The sequence below is a fragment of the Nomascus leucogenys genome, chromosome 12, assembly GCF_006542625.1.
Source record: "Nomascus leucogenys isolate Asia chromosome 12, Asia_NLE_v1, whole genome shotgun sequence".
Lineage (NCBI taxonomy): Eukaryota > Metazoa > Chordata > Mammalia > Primates > Hylobatidae > Nomascus > Nomascus leucogenys.
The window spans coordinates 40898500-40918252 of record NC_044392.1 but is presented as its reverse complement, the minus strand read 5'-3'; the positions used below and the strand labels follow the sequence as shown (position 1 = coordinate 40918252).

Sequence of the window (19753 nt, the reverse complement as noted above, 5' to 3'; positions counted from 1 at the left end):
GTGATAAACAATATACAAAGTCCCTGCCTTTATGGAACTTGCATTTTAGTGGGTGACCTATATACCTGAATTGCATCTGTCACAACATGGATTATTTGAGCTCAAAATTAAGAAATTCACTCATAACCACACAACTACATGGAAATTGAACAATCTGTTCCTGAATGACTCTTGGGTAAACAATGAAATTAAGGCAGAAATCAAGTTCTTTGAAACTAATGAGAACAAAGAGACAATGTACCAGAATCTCTGCAAGGCAGGCTAAAGGAGTGTTAAGAGGGAAACTTACAGCACTAAATGCTCACATCAAAAAGCTAGAAAGATCTCAAGTTAACAACCTAACATCACAACTAAAAGAACTATAGAACCAAAAGCAAACAAACTCCAAAGCTAGCAGAAGATGAGAAATAACAAAGATCAGGGCTGAACTGAAGGAGACAGAGACACAAAAACCCTTCAAAAAATCAACAAATCCAGAAGTTGGCTTTTTGAAAAAATAAAAAAAAGATAGACTGCTAGCTAGACTAATAAAGAAGAAAAGAGAGAAGAATCAAGTAAACACAATAAAAAATGATAAAGGGGTATCACCACTGACCCCAAAGCAATAGAAACAACCATCAGAGGATACTATAAATATCTCTATGCACATAAACTAGAAAATATAGAAGAAATGGATAAATTCCTGGACACATACACACTCCCAAGACTGAGCCAGAAAGAAGTTGAATTTTTTTTTTTTTTTTTTTTTGAGACAGAGTCTCGCTCTGTCACCTAGGCTGGAGTTCAGTGGCGCGATCTTGGCTCACTGCAGGCTCCGCCCTCTGGGGTTCACACCATTCTCCTGCCTCAGCCTCCCACGTAGCTGGGACTACAGGCGCCCGCCACCACGCCTGGCTGATTTTTTGTATTTTTAGTAGAGATGGGGTTTCACTGTGTTAGCCAGGATGGTCTCGATCTCCTGACCTTGTGATCCGCCCGCCTCAGCCTCCCAAAGTGCTGGGATTACAGGCTTGAGCCACCACGCCCGGCCTCAGAAGTTGAATTTTTGAACAGACCAATAACAAGTTCTGAAATTGAGGCAGTAATAAATAGCCTAACAACCAAAAACAAAACAAAACAAAACAAAATAAAATCCAGGACCAGACAGATTCACAGCTGAGTTCTACCAGAGGTACAAAGAAGAGCTGGCGTCATTTCTACTAAAATTATTCCAAAAATTTGAAAAGGAGGGACTCCTCCTTAACTCATTCTGAGGCCATCATCATCCTGATACCAAAATCTAGTAGAGATAAAACCAAAAAAGGAAACTGCAGGCCAATATCCTTAATGAACATTGATGCAAAAATCCTCAGTAAAATGCTGGCAAACCAAAACCAGCAGCACATCATAAAGCTTATCCACCATGATCAAGCTGGCTTCATCCCCAGGATGCAAGGTTGGTTCAACATATCCAAATCAGTAAGTGTGATTCATCACATAAATAGTACTGAAGACAAAACCCACAGATTATCTCAACCAAGGCAGAAAGGGCCTTCAATAAAATTCAACATCCCTTCATGTTAAACACTCTCCATAACTTAGGTATTGAAAGAACATACCTCAAAATAATAAGAGCCACATATGACAAATTCACACCAATATCATACTGAATGGGAAAAAGCAGGAAGCATTCCCTGTGAAAACCTGCACAAGACAAGAATGCCATCTTTCATCACTCCTATTCAACATAGTATTGGAAATTCTGGCAAGAGCAATCAGGCAAGAGAAAGAAATAAAGGGTATTCAAATAGGGAAAGAGGAAGTCAAACTGTCTCCATTTGCAGATGACATGATCCTATATCTAGAAAACCCCAACATCTCAGGCCAATAGCTTCTTAAGCTGATAAACAACTTCAGCAATCCTCAAGGATACAAAATCAATGGGCAAAGATCACTAGCATTCCTATACACCAACAACAGGCAAGCAGAGAGCCAAATCATGAATGAACTCCCATTCACAATTGCTACAAAAAGATTAATATGCCTAGAAATACAGCTAACAAGGAAAGTGAAGGACCTCTTCAAGGGGAACTACAAACCACTGCTCAAAGAAATCAGAGAGGACACAAATAAGTGGAAAAACATTCCATGCTCATGGACAGGAAGAATCAATATCGTGAAAATGGCCATACTGCCCAAAGTAATTTATAGATTCAATGCTATTCCCATTAGACTACTATTGACATTCTTCATGGAATTAGAAAAAACTACTTTAAAATTCATATGGAATGGAAAAAGAGCCTGAATAGCCAAGAGAGTCCTAAACAAAAAGAACAAAAGTGGAGGCATCGCACTACCCAACTTCAAACTATACTACAAGGCCAAGATAACCAAAACAGCATGGTATTGGTACAAAAACAGACACATAGACCAATGGAACAGAATAAAGAACTCAAAAATAAGACCACACACCTGCAATTATCAGATTTTTGACAAACCTGACAAAAGCAATGGGAAAAGGTTTCCCTATTTAAAAATGGTGCAGGGAGAACTGGCTAGCCACATGCAGAAAATTGAAACTGGACCACTTCCTTATACCTTAAACAAAAATTAATTCAAGGTGAATTAAAGACTTAAATGTAAAGCCCCAAAGTATAAAACCCTGTAAGAAAATCTGGGCAATACCATTCAGGACATAGGCATGGGCAAAGATTTCATGATGAAAATGTCAAAAGCAATTGCAACAAAAGCAAAAATTGACAAATGGGATCCAATTAAACTAAAGAGCTTCCGCACAGCAAAAGAAACTATGATCAGAGTGAACAAACAACCTACAGAATGGGAGAAAATTTTTCCAATCTATCCATCTGACAAAGGTCTAATATCCAGTGTCCACAAGGAACTTAAACAAATGTTTAAGGAAAAAACAAACAGGAAAAAAAAAACACAACCCCATTAAAAAGTGAGCAAAAACCATGAACAGACACTTCTCAAAAGAAGACATTCATGCAGCCAACAAACATGTGAAGAAAAGCTCAATATCACTGATCATTAGAAAAATGCAAATCAAAACCACAATAAGATACCATCTCCTGACTGTCAGAATGGCAATTATTAATAAAGTCAAGAAACAACAGATGCGGCAAGGTTGCAGAGAAAAAGAAATGCTTTTACAGTGTTGGTGGGAGTGTAAATTAGTTCAACCATTGTGGAAGACAGTGTGGCCATTCCTCAGAAACCTAAAGGCAGAAATACCATTTGTTCCAGCAAACGCGTTATTGGGTATATACCCCAAAGAATATAAATCATTCTATTATAAAGATACTTGCACATGTATGTTCATTGCAGCACTATTCACAATAGCTAAGACATGGAATCAACCCAAATGCCCATCAATGATAGATTGGATAAAGAAAATGTGGTACATATACACCATGGAATACTATGCAGCCATAAAAAGGAACAAGATCATGTCCTTTTCAGGGACATGGATGGAGTTGGAAGCCATTACCCTCAGCAAACTAATGCAGGAACAGAAAACCAAACACCACATGTTCTCACTTATAAGTGGGAGATGAATGATGAGATGAATGATGAGAACACATGGACACATAGAGGGGAACAACACACACTGGGGCCTGTTGGAGAGGGGTTGGGGGAGAGAGAGGATCAGGAAGGTTAGCTAATGGATGTTGGTCTTAATACCTAGATGATGGGATGGTCTGTGCAGCAAACCAACCACCATGGCACACATTTACCTATGTAACAAACTTTGACATCCTGCACATGTACCCCTGAACTTAAAATAAAAACTGAAGAAAAAAAAGAAAATTATTGAGATATTTTATATATTTTTTTGGTGCTAAGATTTCAAGATCTGGTATGAATTTTACACTTACAGCACATCTCAATTTGGACTCACCACATTTCAGATGCTCAAGAGCTGTGTGTCTAGAGTCTACCATACTGAACAGGGCAGCGCTAGGTCTGTGCTTTCTCAAACTTTGGCACAGGTGGGAATAATCCAGAGATGACATTAAACACAAATTCCTGGACTTCATTCATTCACAAAGGTCAGGGGCAGGACCTGAACATTCGCATTTTCAAAAAGCTCCCAGTTGATGCTGATACTGCCAGTCTACAGACCACACTTGGGATAGCTTGCAAAACAAAGCACACACATCTCCCAGTGAATTGTGGCAATTATAATGATGATAACAAATAGTTATAATATTTTACCTTTCAAAAGCACTTTGCATTAACTACTAGAAATTCAAATTAAAACTAAATTGAGTTATCACTGCACACCCATCAGAATGGCCAAAATGAAAAATAATAACACCAAATGCTAGTGAGGATGTAGAGAAACTGGATCACTCATACATTCCTGGTGAGAATGGAAAGTCGAAAATAGTTTGTCAATTTCTTTTAAAGCTGTAAATGGACTTATCATAAAATTACATTCTTGAGCATTCATCCCAGAGAAATAAAAACGTATTTCATGCAGAAATGTGTACACATATATTCACAGCAGCTTTATTTGTAATAGCCCCAAACTGGAAAGAACTAAAATGTTCCTCAAGAGGTGAATGGTTAAACAACCTACTGCATCCATACCATGGAATACTATCTAGCAATAAAAAGGTATAAACTATTAGTACACACAAGAGTTTGGATGAATCTCAGTGACGTTACGCTCAGTGACATTACGCTAAGTGAAAAATACCCAACCTCAAAAAGATACATCCTTCATGATTCCATCTACATAACATGTGTGAAATGACATAGTTGTAGATATGAACAAGCTAGTTGTTTTTCAGGGACTGGGTAAGGGAAAGATGGAGATGTGGCTATAAAGGGAGAGTATGAGGGAATCTTGTGATGGTTAACCTTGATTATGGTAGTGGTTACACAAAACTACCCATGTGATTAAATTGTACAGAGCTACACACATACTCACACATAAATGAATGCATGCATACTTGGTGAAACCTAAATAAGCTCTATAGATTGTGCTAATGTCAATTTCCTGTTTTTGATATTGTGCTATAGTTATGCAGGGTGTTAACACAGGGTGAAGGGTACACAGAACCTCCCTGTATATTTATTTGTACCTTCTTTGCATCTATCATGATCTCAAAATAAAAAGTTTTTTTAAAGCACTTTGCATACACTATCTCATTTGATCCTCATGAAAACCCTGGGAAGTGAGTAGTATGATCATTGACATTATATAAAAAAGAAAACCAAGGCCCAGGGGACCAACCACTGATGGAAGATTACATAGCTAAAAACTAGCAAAGTCAGGACTGAAATAAGACTACATCCTCTTATAAGTATTGATGTATTAATATATAAGTATTTATAGATATAAAAAGATTTAGGGGACCCAATTATCAGAAATGTAGATGTGTTTCAGATAGCAAATTTGCAAAGTAAAAATAAAACACAAGCCCTCCGTCTTCCCATGACTTACGATAGACTTGCAGGCTGTAGAGCTTGGTGGTGGTGTAGGGATCAGTCTGTGTATTTATGTCTGCTTTGTAATCTCCTGCGTCTTCCATCCTCAGATCGCTAATGACCAGATTGTAGTTCGGACCTAAGGCATGTATCCGTTCATAATAATTTCTGTGGGTCACAGTAACTATGGGTGCTGTTTCGGAGTCTCCCGGTTTTACATAAGCAACAGATGTTTTAGAAGTCCAAGCAATGATTTTAACTTGCCGTGGTTCTTGGATATTTACAGGGAAAGTAACTGACTCTCCCAGAATCCCATTCACTGTGAGGATTTCTGAGTCTTTTCCAGCTGCTTCCGGCCCTGAGAACATAAAAAGAAAACTGTAGCCATCTGACTGTTGCAGCTTTTTCAGTTCCTAATCTTTCTGGCCTTGGAGCTCCCTGAGGAGCTGCCACAAATGCAGTTCACCCAGTTTCTTGAGGATGCCTTTTTTTTTTTTTTTTTTTTTGCATTCTACTCTAGGTGTATTTAATATGTTACGACAACTAAATTTTCTAAAGCATTCTCATTCAAAAACTAAGTTTCTCACTAGAGATCCATTTTGTTAAAAATATTTTTACCTAGACTTATAGACGCTGAAAGCTAGAAGACATTTGAGAGGTGAAGGCCATAAGCCTCCATGCAGTGTAAGACATTAGGTGCACTTCTTTCCCAAGATCGTATTGCCAAGTGGTGGAAGAGCTGGAACAAGAACCTGGAATACCTTGGCTGATGGACCCTTGGGTCATTGCTTTTTATTTTCCTGTGATCTCTGCAAAAAGCAAGGAACAGTTTTGTCTCTTTTCTTGGAAGATACAAGCAGAGAGTGCTTTGGAGTCTCTGGAGAAAATATTCCCTAAGTTGGTGATTTTTAGGGATATTTTTCTGTTTACTTCCATATTCCTAGTCTCTAGAAGTGTGCCTAACACAGAGAAGGGGCTTAATAAATATTTGTGGAATTAATTGATAGAATTTACTCATGTGTTTCCTAGACTCTCTCGGAACAACTTCGGAAGTAAGCAAGTTTCGTTTATTCATTCATACATTTGTGAATGGTTGCGTGTATTTATTCAGGATCAGTTTTGTTCCAGATACTATGGTGGGTATTTATTAATTTAATTTATAATATAAGTGTTTGTTGGACATCTACTCTTTTAAACAAGATACAAGGAGCTGGGGATACAACGGTGAGAAGAAACAGATATAATTCTTGCTCTTTGAGACTTACAGTCAGAGGAAGATACCAATGTTGATCACATAACCGTAGAAACAAATGGATAGGCACAAAATATGTAAGCATTATGGTGATTTGAGAGAGACCAGCAAGGGGACTTGATCTGTTCTGGGAATCCAGGGAACATTTCCTAGTGAAAGCCTAAGGATGAATACTTTTAAAATGTAACATGGGAAGATGAAAAGCTTATTTTCTCCTCCCTTTTCTCTCCTCTATCACTTTTGAAGATAAACTGATTTAATATATAGTTTGTAAAATGAGAGACAATGTAATTTCAAGACATTATTTTTCTGCTTTTTCTCCTCCTCTTCTTCATTATCCTATAATTCTCAATGAGGGCTCTTTAGTGAGAAACACTGTTTGAGGCAAACATGGATGATATCCAAAGTATTTAATAACCAATATGACATGGGACCTGACCAATCAGAAAGGGTGTTAGCCATGAACAAACTAGTTGAGCGGTTCTGGTGTGTACTGGTTGCATGTAGGCTCTGATGATCACGACATCAGTTTTCCACATAAGTGGGTTCAGGCTGACCCTAAAGTTTATCCAAGGCTTGGTATATGCAAGAATAAGGATCATAAAGTATACACATCACTTTAAAGTGGCACAAAAACAAAGGGATTTCTTAACCTGATGGTGTTATCTCACTATGGCTACCCTTGCTCTTCAGCTCAGCAACCACTGAAAGAGCCCCAGGGACAGCTGATTTAAACCTCTTTCCTTTCTGACCAACAGAGACTTTCCCTTAGGAGCAGTATCCAGGACAAGGCCTGAGGATTTAGGTGGGGGGTGGCCAAGTACAGAAGATATAACAGGGTGGGGAGTATGTGGGGTGGGAGTAGGAAGGGGGAAATTAGGAACCCTTATCTGCAAACATTTATTAAGTGCTAATTATGTGTCAGATGCTGTGTAAGGGACACAGGGATAAACCGTACATCGTTGCAGCCCTGAGGAGCTCACAGCCCAGAAAATAAGACAGATGTGGACACAAGTGAAAGATAATACAACACGATGAGTGCTAAATGGTAAAAGCAATAGAAATAAGCCACTGGGGTGGCTGGTCAGAAAGAGGCTAATGCTGCCTTTGGTGGTAAGAGTCACAGTTTGCCAAAATTCAAGAACATTAATTCTTCCCAGATAAACTGTTTTTCTGGGCTGACGAGTTCTAGGAGAGGGGTGTTTGGAGTGTCCCAGCCTGAATTCCTGGATGGTCCAGGCATGGGCATGTGATCTATGCAGTTGCACAGAACCCTGAGCTCAAAAGGACCCTGAACTGGACTTAATGCTGCGTTGCCAACTTTAAATTCTACATACTATTTAAACAAGGGGCCCTCCATTTTCATTTTGCACTGGGCCTCACAAATTATCTAGCCAGTCCTGGTCTCAGATCTCCCATGTCTCAAGTCTTTTTTGAAGTCAGGCCCTAGTGCTTAATTGCCACACCACTCTGTGGATTGAGATTAGGTGTGAGGAGATAGACAGAACATAGATTCCACAGACTCGTAATTTTGCTAGGTTCTCTCACCAAACCCCAGGAAGTACGTAGGTAGATTGTTAAGGCTGAGACCTTCTTAATATTAGTGCCGTTGAGCAGCCACATTGGTTTGTGTGTGGTCAGTTTTAAAAGTATGTCTCATCTCCTGCAGCAAGTCATTCAGGAAGTGATGGTAGGGTATCAAAGAGCAATCAGGCAGTGGGGGTGGTGGGTAGGCAAAGCTGGGGGAAGCTGTTATTGTGCTGCTGGTGTTGTTGGCAAGAATACTTTGCTTGCTGGAAAAGGCAAAGGGGTTACACATGTTTAAGATGAAGATTCTGCCACCTTCAAACACTCCAACTGTGCTCTGAGAGAAGCAGCTGCAAAACCATTGCATGCGGTGGAAAGATAGGGAGGCAGAAGGCGTAGGTGCAAGTACTTCTACTTATGAGCTGGACAATCTTAACAAGGTCACAAAACCTTTCTTTTTTATTTATTTATTTTTTTGAGACAAAGTCTCACTCTCTTACTGTCACCCAGGCTGGAGTGCAGTGGAGTGATCTTGGCTCACTGCAACCTCCGCCTCCTGGGTTCAGGCAGTTCTCCTGCCTCAGCCACCCGAGTAGCTGGGATTACAGGTGCATGCCATCACAGCCAGCTAGTTTTTGTATTTTTAGTAGAGATGGTGTTTCACCATGTTAGCCAGGCTAGTCTCGAACTCCTGACCTCAAATGATCTGCCCACCTCAGCCTCCCAAAATGTTGGGATTACAGGTCACAAAACCTGAGTCTCAGTTTCTTCATCCATAGAATGAAAATAATAATTATGATCTTTGTCCTATTTGGTGAGCAGCAAATGATGTAATATGAGTAGAAATGCTTTGCTGATCACTAAGGCAAAGTAAATGTTAGTTATTTCTGGAGTTGATAATGATATCTTAACATTCATCATATGTTCTTTATCATCATTTTAACAATTGGTACATGCCCTTTGGGCCTGCCCTAGGCCATCCTCATGATGGTCTTGGTGATGCCAAGGCCATACTGGGGCATATATCAAAAGCCATTTTTAAGGGCTAATTCAAGTAAAGCCTGGAGGGACGGTTTCAGGTACCCTGAACAGACTTTATTCTGCTCTTTAAAGACTTTATGATTTAAAAGAAAGAATGTTCATATCAATCAATCCCAATATTTATTTTTCTAGGTGCTAAAGGGACTCTAACATTATGTTATCACTGGAAGTGAGCTTTGTAAAATATAATTTTCAGAGATAACCATGAAATGCACTATGCTAGTCTATGGCAAAGACGGTTTCTCTGCCTTTTGGGGGGAATTTGATACCCGGTTAGGGAAATAAGATATACACACACACACACACACACACACACAAAATTCTCCTTTGCAATATGAGATAATGAATAATAAATTCAAGTGAATGCTAGAAACAGTGATTACGGTAGGAATTCTAAGAAGGGAGGGATCGCTGAGCTATAGTGGTTAGAAAAAACATCTTGAAGAAAGTAGAATTTGAGGAGGATTTTGAAGGGTGAATAGAATTCTACTTGATGGAAAGGGAAAGGAAGGGTGTCTCAAGTCCTCAGATCCTGAATAAAAGTTTAGAAGCAGAACCTGTGATGTTAATTGGATGAATATAGATTTGCATATCAAGAGTGGAGAGAGGTACAGCTGGAGATACAAATTAGGTTTAGATCTGAGACAGCCTTGAGTTTGAGGTCTCCATCAGAGGCAGAGGGGAACTATTAAGGTTTTCAAGGGTGAAGATTAAAATAATGTTTTAGTCATTGTAATGTAGTAATGATGTGTGGGGAGGAAAACAGGAAGGAGAGGCCGCATCAGAGAGGCCATTTAGGGAATACTGTAGTCTTCTGGGCATGAACCAGGGGACGATAATGGGAATGGAAAGGAAGGGCTGGATTTGACGATAACACAAAGAAAGGCAAGAAATAAAGAGGCATCTGCTAGAATTCAATTGTTCATCAATATATTTTGAGTTTCTACTTTATGTCATTGAAAAACTCATAAAGTTTATGATGGAAAGAAGTCAAAAGGGGAAGAAAGTTTAGTCTTAGAAATATTAAACTTCAGATGATGGTGGACCATGTAAGTAACCTGTTGGAAGGATGGAAGATAAGGAGAGAGAATAGACTTGAAGTATTATTTGGGGCACTGTGGCAGAATCTGCTAGCTGTTTTCCAATATTTGTTCCCTCCGTCATTCTTAATAATAGAATTACTAATTTTTAGCAGGGCATAGAGCCATCCAGAGTAGAGACTATATTATCCTGCTTTCTTCTAGCTAACGTTGGTCATATGACTAAGTTCAGCCCAACAGAATAAAAATGGAAGTGTTGTATATGACTTCTATGTCTTTAAGAAGAGTGAGTAGCCTGGCATGGTGGCTCACATCTGTAATCCCAACAGTTTAGGAGGCTGAGGCAGGTGGATCGCTTGAGCCCAGGAGTGCGAGACCAGCCTGGGTAACATGGCAAAACCCTGTCTCTACAAAAAAGTACAAAATGTACCTGGGCATGATGATGCACACCTGTAGTCCCAGCTGCCCAGGAGGCTGAGGTGAGAGGATCACCTGAGCCCAAGGAGGTCAAGGTTGCAGTAAGCCAAGACCACACCACTGCACTCCAGCCTGGGTGACAGAGTGAGACCCTGTCTCAGAAAAAAACCAATAAATAAATAAATACATGAAAAGAGGGAAATTTGCTGTTTTCATCTCTTCCTTGCCTTTGCAAGGCCAGAAGGTCATGACAGCTGGATCTTAGACAGACATTCTGAGTCATGAGGAGGAAGCCGAGTTCTGAGGATGGTGGAGCAGGAAGATAGAAGTCAGAACCCCAATGACCTTGTGAACTATTCTACCGACTGTGAACTGCCAACTCCGCACTTTTTTACATGGGCAAAAAATAAACTTCTTTCTTGTTTAAGCCATTCTTACTTTAGTGTCTCTGGTACTTACTGTAACACTGAAATCCAACGGGTTTAGAGATCATCCACAGAAACGGCGTGGGTGAAGGAGAGGAGGGTCATTCAGGAAGAGTAAGCCTGAAGTCCATGGCTGAGCCTTGTGAGGGTGCTCACATTTATAGAAGAGACACCATCAAAAGAAACAGAATAGACCAAGTGGTAAGAGTGCAAGAGAGGCACCAATAGTGGACCATATCACAGAAAGGAGAAAGAGTCTCAAGGAGGAGATTGCCACTGATGTCTAATGAATCAGTGTTCAATGGGATAAAGACTGAAAATGGCCCTGGGTTTGCCCGTTACGAGGTTATTGACGGCCTTTGAGAATGCAGTACAAGTAAGACAACTCGATGGAAGGCCAGAGTCTAGGGGACTGACGGAGTAGGTGGTAAAGCATGGAGGAAAAACTTGACAGTGAAAGAAGGGTGATGAGATAGGACAGTAGCTAGAGGGTCAGGTAAAACTAATTTATTTTTGTTTTAAAATAGAAGAGACTAGGGGTTGGGGGGGGAGGTGCTAGGGAGGGTGAGCAGAGAGAGATGTCCCCAGTGGGCCTGGTCTAGGTTAGATGCTCCTGCTCATGGCCTCTCTGGAACTCCAGGTTTCCCTCTCACAGGACTTGCCACATTGTGTGGTGGTCATCAATCTGCATGTCTGTGTTCTGGACACTGTGAATGACTGAGTCCAGGGGCCTTGCCTTAAATCTCTGGCACGCAGCACAGCACAAGATACACAGGCTACAAATGCTTGTCATGGAACAAAAGATGGAAAGGAAAGGGCAGGCAGTGGAAGCTATAGGTTTAAGGAGGGTTACACCCTCACCTGAAGTGGAAAGGGGAAAGGAACGGATGAGTGAAATAGCAAAGGTATTTTGAGATATTATTAAAGATGGTGATAGGAACAGGCTGCTTGGTGAAGTAGAGTGAGCATAGATTTGAGCCAGGTGGGCTTGTGCTCAGGTTCAATTCCTGACATTTGCTGAGGCCCTGATCTTACTTGACTACAAGGTGGGCTATAATAATGCCTGCCTTATAGAATTGTTTTGAGGACACATAGAAGGTGCTTAATACACAGTGGACATTTTGGAATAGATAGGATAAAATGGAAGACAATCATTCTTGGTGGCCTTCATCTCTTCAGTAATGTAGGAGGGGAGACTATCTGGCAACAGTGAGGAGGCAAGAGTGGGACCAGCTAGGAGGTATACAGACTAAAGGTGCAGATTTTGAATCTAGGAATATTTGAACCTAGCTGTGTTATCTTGAGAAAATTATTGAAATTCACTGTTCCTCAGATGCCTCATCTGTAAAGTGTGGATAATTATTAAATGCAATTGTGAAGATAAAGCACTTAGCACAATGCCTAGCACATACAAATGATAGTTGCTATTATTTTGGTGAATGTAAAAATTGGGGGGGGGGAATGTTACTATAAGGAACACCATAGGGAGTCAACAAGAGATTGATGAAGGGGATCAAATGTTTGCTAAGTACCCTTGAAAGCCCATTGAAGAAGTGGTAACCCACATTTACAACCTTTTCCAAAGAGTGTGATTTCGTGACCTTCTTATGCCAGAACACAAATGGGAAAGGTAGGAGAAAGGCCATACCTCCAGAGGAGAAGCAAAGGCAAGAAAAGGCTGAAACCCTGGGGTGGAGGCTTAGATGGAAAAACCTGTTCACTGTGACTCTTAGGTAGCTATGGCAAAGAGGGAGCCCAGGACCTAGGGGGGCAGGATGACCAGTGTTGAAAGAGAGCACTGAGGACTGGTTGCTCACTGTAGGTTGCCTTCCCCTCCTCGATTGGGCTGGGGCACCCTTCCCAATGCAATACACCTTTCTGTGTCTAAGATGATAACCCTGTTTCCCTGGATGATCTTAGGGGTATGGATGGATTTTACAAATGTACATTTCATGGTTAGGCAGCTCAAAGCCACTAACTAGAAGAAGACAATAGGGATTGTGAGAAAAAGAAGAATATTTGAAAAAACAAAAAACAAATAGAAAAGAATCAGAAACCCATGTGAAATATAAAGATTGTTGCGGCATGAGGCTTTTAACTGGTGAGAGGAAAATTCTTCAAGGCTGGGCAAGCAAAACTTACTGAAGTTTTGGGTGGAATCCAAAGTCAAATATGGATGAAAATGGAGAGGACATTTAGACCTAAAACCCCATAATTCTCCTTAGATTCTATTAAAAATGAACACAGTGTACCCCTGGAGCTTGGAGAGCTCTCTATTCTCCTTTCATAACCTTTACCATCACTACTAGGCTTTGCCTGATCTGCCCCTACTTCTCCCCTACTCCAACCACATCAGCTCCCTCTGTTCTGTAAACAGGCCAAGGGCACTTTGCCTTAGAGCTTTTGCACCTGTTGTTCTCCTCTTTTCCTACCACACTCTTTTCAGCAGCCCCCCCACTTTGTTCAGGTTTCTCTCCCAACATCATCTCATTAGAAAGAGCTTTCCTGGTCACTGTGCCTAAAATAGCAATCCCTACCCCATCCTTCTCTCTTGCCTTACCTTGCTATCCTTCTCTTCACTGCAGTTATCACCACTAAAGCATTGCCTGTGCATATTTATTGATTGTCTCCCAACCTATCCCCTCAATACACTGCTACTATAATGCAATTATCAAGAATGTGAGTCTTTGTCTGTTTCAATCACTACTGTTTCTCCAATAACTAGTGGATGATTATTAAATGTTTGTTGAAAAAATGAACACCAGCCTGGGAAACACAATGAGATCCCATCTCTATGAAAATAAAATAAAAAAAAAAAATCAGTCAGGCATGGTAATGCATGACTGTGGTCTCAGCTACTTGGGAGGCTGAGACAGGAAGATCACTTGAGCCTGGGAAGTCAAGGCTGCCATGAACCACGATTGTGCTACTGCCCTCCAGCCTGGGTGACAGGGCAAGACTCTGTCTCAAAACAAAAGCAAAAACAAACAAAAGAAACACAAAGAATTTTTTTTTTTGCAACTGACTCAATCTTTTCCAACAATAGAAAAACAAGGCAGAAAATCTCAGCAAGAGAAAGAGTGAAGACAAGAAAGGACTCTTTACTGATCTCTGGGTCTTGATGTGAAAGGTCAAGTATTTGAACTGATTATTAACAAGAAGCAGACGGCTAACTGCAATTTCTTTCTATATTCTATACTGTTTGTGAAGAAAATTTTTTAGATCCACAGAATGGGGACCCACAACATAGTTAGTAAAAGTGTCCTGAATCAGGGATTAGGAAACATGTTTGAGTCAAGAGTCTTGACTAGTTAAATGACCATGAATGTCACTTACTTGCTAAGTCTGAGGGTTCTAGTTTGTAAAAGAAATAAAACAGAGCTGTCCTGCCACTTTGAGGAATTATGAGGATTAAATGACACGAGGGTGCTCTCAAGTGTGTGTACTAATGGAGAAGAGTCTAGTGGTCCCAAGGAGAGCCTTGCCTTGTGGAGTCACCTGTGTGGCACCATGAGTTAGTCACTGAGACCTAGCCTGCCTGGGCTAGAATCCTGGCTCTGTCAAGGACTGGCCATAAACCCCAGGGAAAGTCAGTAACCTCTCTGTGCCTCGGTTTCCTCAGCTTTAAAATGAAGGTAATATTAGCACATTAGTGAAGGTAATAGTAGCACAATATTTGACCTCTTAAAAATATTATGAGGGTTAAATGAGTTGATATTTGTAGACCTCTTAGAATAGTGCCTGGCATATACTAGGCACTATATGTGTTTGCTATGTAAAACAAATAAACATCCTCAAAGAGACTAAAATAATACCTCAGACAACTATGAAGGGAAAAATTAGAGTTGGGGTATTGGGGAGATGTTAAAGTCAGCAAGTAGCTATTAATAAGAGTGGAAATGGGGAAGACTGTACTGTTGCTTAACAGACACCTCCAACCCCTTACTTTCTTAGGATCCTCCAGACAAACATTTCTTGTTCTTTTTTTGTGGCACTAGCTAAACTTCCCCTCCGGTTCTCCACCCATTGCCTCCTAGAGTCAAAAAGTGGGGGTGGAACATCACTGAGTATTGTTGGTCTGGGAGAGTGACCAGAGGTAGCTTTAGCATGTGGTACCCAAAAGAGAGTCCATTGTAACTGCTTACATTGAGTGAAGGGACATAGAGGGAAAGAGGAAGCACAGGGCTGGGCTGCCAGAAATTTTGTGTCATTCTCCAAAGCGATGGAAAGTCCTTGATCATGAGGTTTTAAGAAAAAGGAACCTACCACCCCCATGCAACAGTACATTGTTTTCCCCCGGGAGTTTTACTTTATATCACCTTTACTGGGATTTAGGTTTACTTGAATCAGTTCCTTCAAAACACACACACACACATACACACGCGCACACACACACACACACACACAATCTCAAAACAGACATGAGACCATGGCCATCCATCTGTTTTAACATTGCTGCCCTCTATTAGCGTGTACTTGAACATTGAGTATAACAAAGGAAACATGAGTACCTAGTCAGTTCCACCTATATCAGCCCCCAGCTGATTGCTCATACCTCTTTCCAAGTTTCACATAGATGAGCCCAGTGATCTCCAAACTTACAGGTCCATCCCTCTCCTAAGGTCCAAGACAAGAAAGGTTTGATTTAGGAATACTTCAGTAGCCTGAATGGCTTGGCACTGACCGTCAGGCTCCTGTTGTGAAGGTGCTCCGGCTGCCTTGTTGGCCTGTGTATTGATCTCCAGGACTGCTTCAGCAGTTGGAGCTGACAAGGTAGGCCTCCACTGCCTTCCATGAAGGCCTGAGTTATCACAGGGGGAACAGCTTCCCACCCTCTGTTTGGAAGCTGGGTTTTTGATAACCAGTCTTACCCATATAAAATATATTCCCATTTCTATAACTGGATTTCTGCTTTTGAGCCCTTTTCTGAATGTCTATAGTAGTCGTCTGCTTAAATCTCATTCTAATACAGAGGCCTTGTCCTTATCTTGAAGACCCCTCGATGCAAGGACTTCAGATCAGTGGCAGGTTGTTTTGTCAGCATACTTCCACAGGTATGCTTCCTGTCTCTGAGACCCAGGATGATGGTTGGGGTCCAGTTACCCACAGTGGGCCCACTCATTTCTTGGAATTTTAAGTCTCAACTGCTGAAATGCCCATGACCATGTTCAACATCCAACAGGACATCAACATCATGCTGATATTGGACTTTTATTTGTTTAAAGAAACTAATTCAAATCACATTTGAATAATATTAAAGTGAATGGTATTTGAAACATGTCTGGAGATGGTTAATTGCTTGGGTATTCTACCTCACTTCCCTACCTAAACTTCCGTTATTGGCAAGGACCTGCCAACAGCTCCTTCCTCCTCTGTAGGTGGGTATAGAGAAAGGCACAGCCTCTATCCGAATAACCCTGTCTTGACAGAAATAAATAAATCATCACTCTTTACTGACATATTCCCAAACATTAACAGTGGGGATAGTAATTTACTCCACTTCGGCATCAAAGTGGGTGGAGGCAGCATGACTCAGAGGTGAAGTCTAAGGACTCTGAAGCTTAAATTCTACTTCTTTCACTTTTTGGTTAAGTGACCTTTGACTCTCTGTGTATCAATGCTTTCATCTGTATATGTGCACATAAGCCATACCTATCTCATAGTGTGTTGTAAGGATTAAACAAAATAATAACGGTAGACTACTTAGAGTAATGCTGAATATGCAGTGATTGCTCCATAAATGGTTATTTATTACTATTATTGATGGGAGACAAGGCAGGGAGTTGAAGAAATAGAAGTAAGAATGGGGCAGAGAAAAGGAAGAATTAAGAGTATGAGACAGAATACGTAGAGGGGATAGGCAAGGATTAAAACTGGTGGATTCCTTCATCTCCTACCCCCAGAGTGGGAGTGTCTCCTATGGTACATGGAGAGACAGTCAGAGTCATGGTGTTTCCAAAGTCATGATCAGAAATTTGGCATCAGAGCATAAGACTGTGAATTTTGACTCAGAGAAAACTTTTCCAACATGGAACAGTCATAAGTTTGCACACTCAGACTTTCCTTATGTCGGTGATTTCTGAGGGGAAATGGGGATTTCTCCCTGCATCTCTCCACTGCTTCTCAGCCTCTTCAACTGCTCTGAATCCCAGGGAAATGAATAAAGTGTAGACTCCTAAGCCCCATACTGAATGTAAGGGACTACCTCTACCAGGAACAGCAGCAGGAGGAATTCACGGTATATTTTTGTGCTCAGAAAATGTTTGCTGAATAATCCTTAAGAGGCAAACAGAATTTCAGTAAAGGTGGACAGTATGTAAAAAGTACTCCTGGCTTTACTTCTATAAAAACAAGCTCCCATTCCCCTTTCATGGATCCTTGATGAGATAAATATCTCACTCCTAGTTTCCTTTTCCAGAACACCGACAACCAACACCTAAGCTCAAACTCCCACCACCTTTTCTTCTGTTTATGTTCCTTGGACAATTCCCTGACAGAGGAGTCCTGCCCAGGATCTCTGTGTAGTAAAGCCATGGCTCTTCCTAATACTGCATGAAAAGCAAGTGTGAAAAATAGGAGCATTAGCTAATATCTGTTAAACACTTACTATATTCAGGTACTATGCCAAGTGTTGTACATGCATTATCATCATTTTGATTCTCAAAACAATTCTACTGTATTAATACCCTCCCCATTTTGAAGCTGAAACAAGAGTCAGAGGAGGAATGTAACTTCCTCTAGGTCACAAAACTCATAAATAATTCACTACTAGCTGATTTGACAACTTTATTTCAGTTTCAGTAGATGAAAGAAGTGTATCCTAGATCTACCTTTTATCTTAGCAGGTGTTAACCTTTTGAAGAGCATCAAAAATTTGAAAGCAATGAGTGAAGAGGTCAGGTGGAGCAGAAAGAAGAATCAATGGGATTGGGATTAACCTTGGGATTAGAAAAACCAATGTCTATTTCCAGCTCTACCAATTTAGGTAGTGAAATTTCAGGTGAATTTTTAAACCCCTAAATCTTAGTTGATTATTTTTCTTGCATAATGGGATTAATAACATCTATCTAGCTCATCTCAATGGTTTTCCTATGGATAACATAAGAATGTAGGCATACACATTGTAGAATGTTTTGCAAATTAAGTGGTATCAAATGCTACCTTGTCTGGTCTCTCTCTGGAAGATTAGGGACATCCCTAGTACCATTCCTCATCTATTGCATTTTCTGTCTGCCATTCTAGAGCGACCAGCAGAGGCTCCAAAAATTTGGTCTGGCTAGTGGTTACAATCTCCATGAAGTTCAAATTAAAGGAGCCATAGCTTGAAATGGCCAAGGGAACCAGAGAGATCACAGTGCATTGATTCTACCTTTACAGAAAATCCAAACGTACTAGGTTCCCAGGGTTCTAACTCATGCCAGAATTTTGTTAGTGCATTTTCAGAACTGGCAAGAGATACTAGAAGTAGATTTAGAAGTTCCAAACATAGTAAATTTCTGTTAGAGCAATTGTTTGTATTTAAGGAGATAATATGTACAATGACACAGCACTCTCAGATCTGTGTTAATGTTACAATTTTCTTTGTACCAATAACAATCAATATTCATGTTGTTCTTTTAGTTTACTGTTATGCCATAAGTAAGGAAAATGGGGTTTTTAATTCAAGTTCTCCAACTCTTTTTTGAGACTGTTTGTAAAAAACGGAATAGTAATCTCTTCCTCATTTATTTTAGAGTTTCTTGAGGATAAAAGCAGAGTAATAGCTCTGTGTTTTGAAAATAAAGGGAGTTTATAGAGATGAAGCTCAACAATGATAACGATGAGTCATCCATCACTCTAACCTGATAGAGCAATCAACTGTAATTAGGAAAGACATTTTTCTCTCTCAAACGCCATCACAGTTGAATGCAAAGAAGAAATTGCTTGTAAGTCATTCAAGCTTTTAGAAGATCTTTCTTTTACCAGGCTTTGTGGGTGGGTTTACCAAGTGCTGATTCCTCTGAGAAGGATTTGCCTCAGACCTTTGGAAACTGAGATCTCCAGATCTCAGAAATATAACTCAGAAATATAAACTTTAAAGCTGAACCTAAACACTTAGGTTTGAATTTTAAGTCTCTCCCCAGCCAGTTGGATCCTGTTGAGTACAGTAGATACTGAGACCCAGGGTGTTCTGTTACACACAGATCAAAAAGACAGTTCAATGTCTTCCTTAAGGGCAATTTTTAAAACTTTATGGAAATCTAGGAGGGGATCAGCAAGGGTCAGAACTCACAGGTTTGCAGGCAAAGGAGCAAGATCCATAGGTTGTGCTGAGCCATCTCTCTCAGGGTCTAACCTTCTGTGGAAAAGCACGGCACTGTTCTAGCAGAGTCAGTTTCACTTGAGTTTTCTTCCTCCTTTTTATAACCACATTTAAGAAAGGAAGTGCAAGTTAACTGATTTAGTTAACATTGGTCTTTGTATTACTGTGCTAGTTTTTTCCAATTTAAAGGGCCTAGCATTAATTATTTATTCAACAAATATTTATTGTGTGCCTACTATGTGCCAGTCACTCTTCTGGGTGCTGGCAATATATAGAGCAAGAAAGCAATTGGTCACCCTCCTTTCATGGT

General features: G+C 40.3%; 1 protein-coding gene across 4 annotated transcripts in view; it reads right to left on the bottom strand.

Moving 5' to 3' along the window:
• Window positions 1–19538, bottom strand: part of CD84 (CD84 molecule) — a 35942-nt gene extending 16404 nt beyond the window's left edge. For 3 of the 4 annotated variants that reach the window (XM_003258716.2, XM_012511011.2, XM_003258715.2), the window contains exons 1-2: window positions 19414–19538; window positions 5456–5797 (exon numbers count right to left, since the gene is read on the bottom strand). In XM_003258716.2, the coding sequence (XP_003258764.1) occupies window positions 5456–5797; window positions 19414–19459 (388 nt within the window). In that variant the 5' untranslated portion in view covers window positions 19460–19538. The remainder of the gene's footprint in view (window positions 1–5455; window positions 5798–19413) is intronic. The other variant, XM_003258717.2, reaches the window with a different exon arrangement.
• Between the last annotated feature and the right edge of the window lie 215 nt (window positions 19539–19753).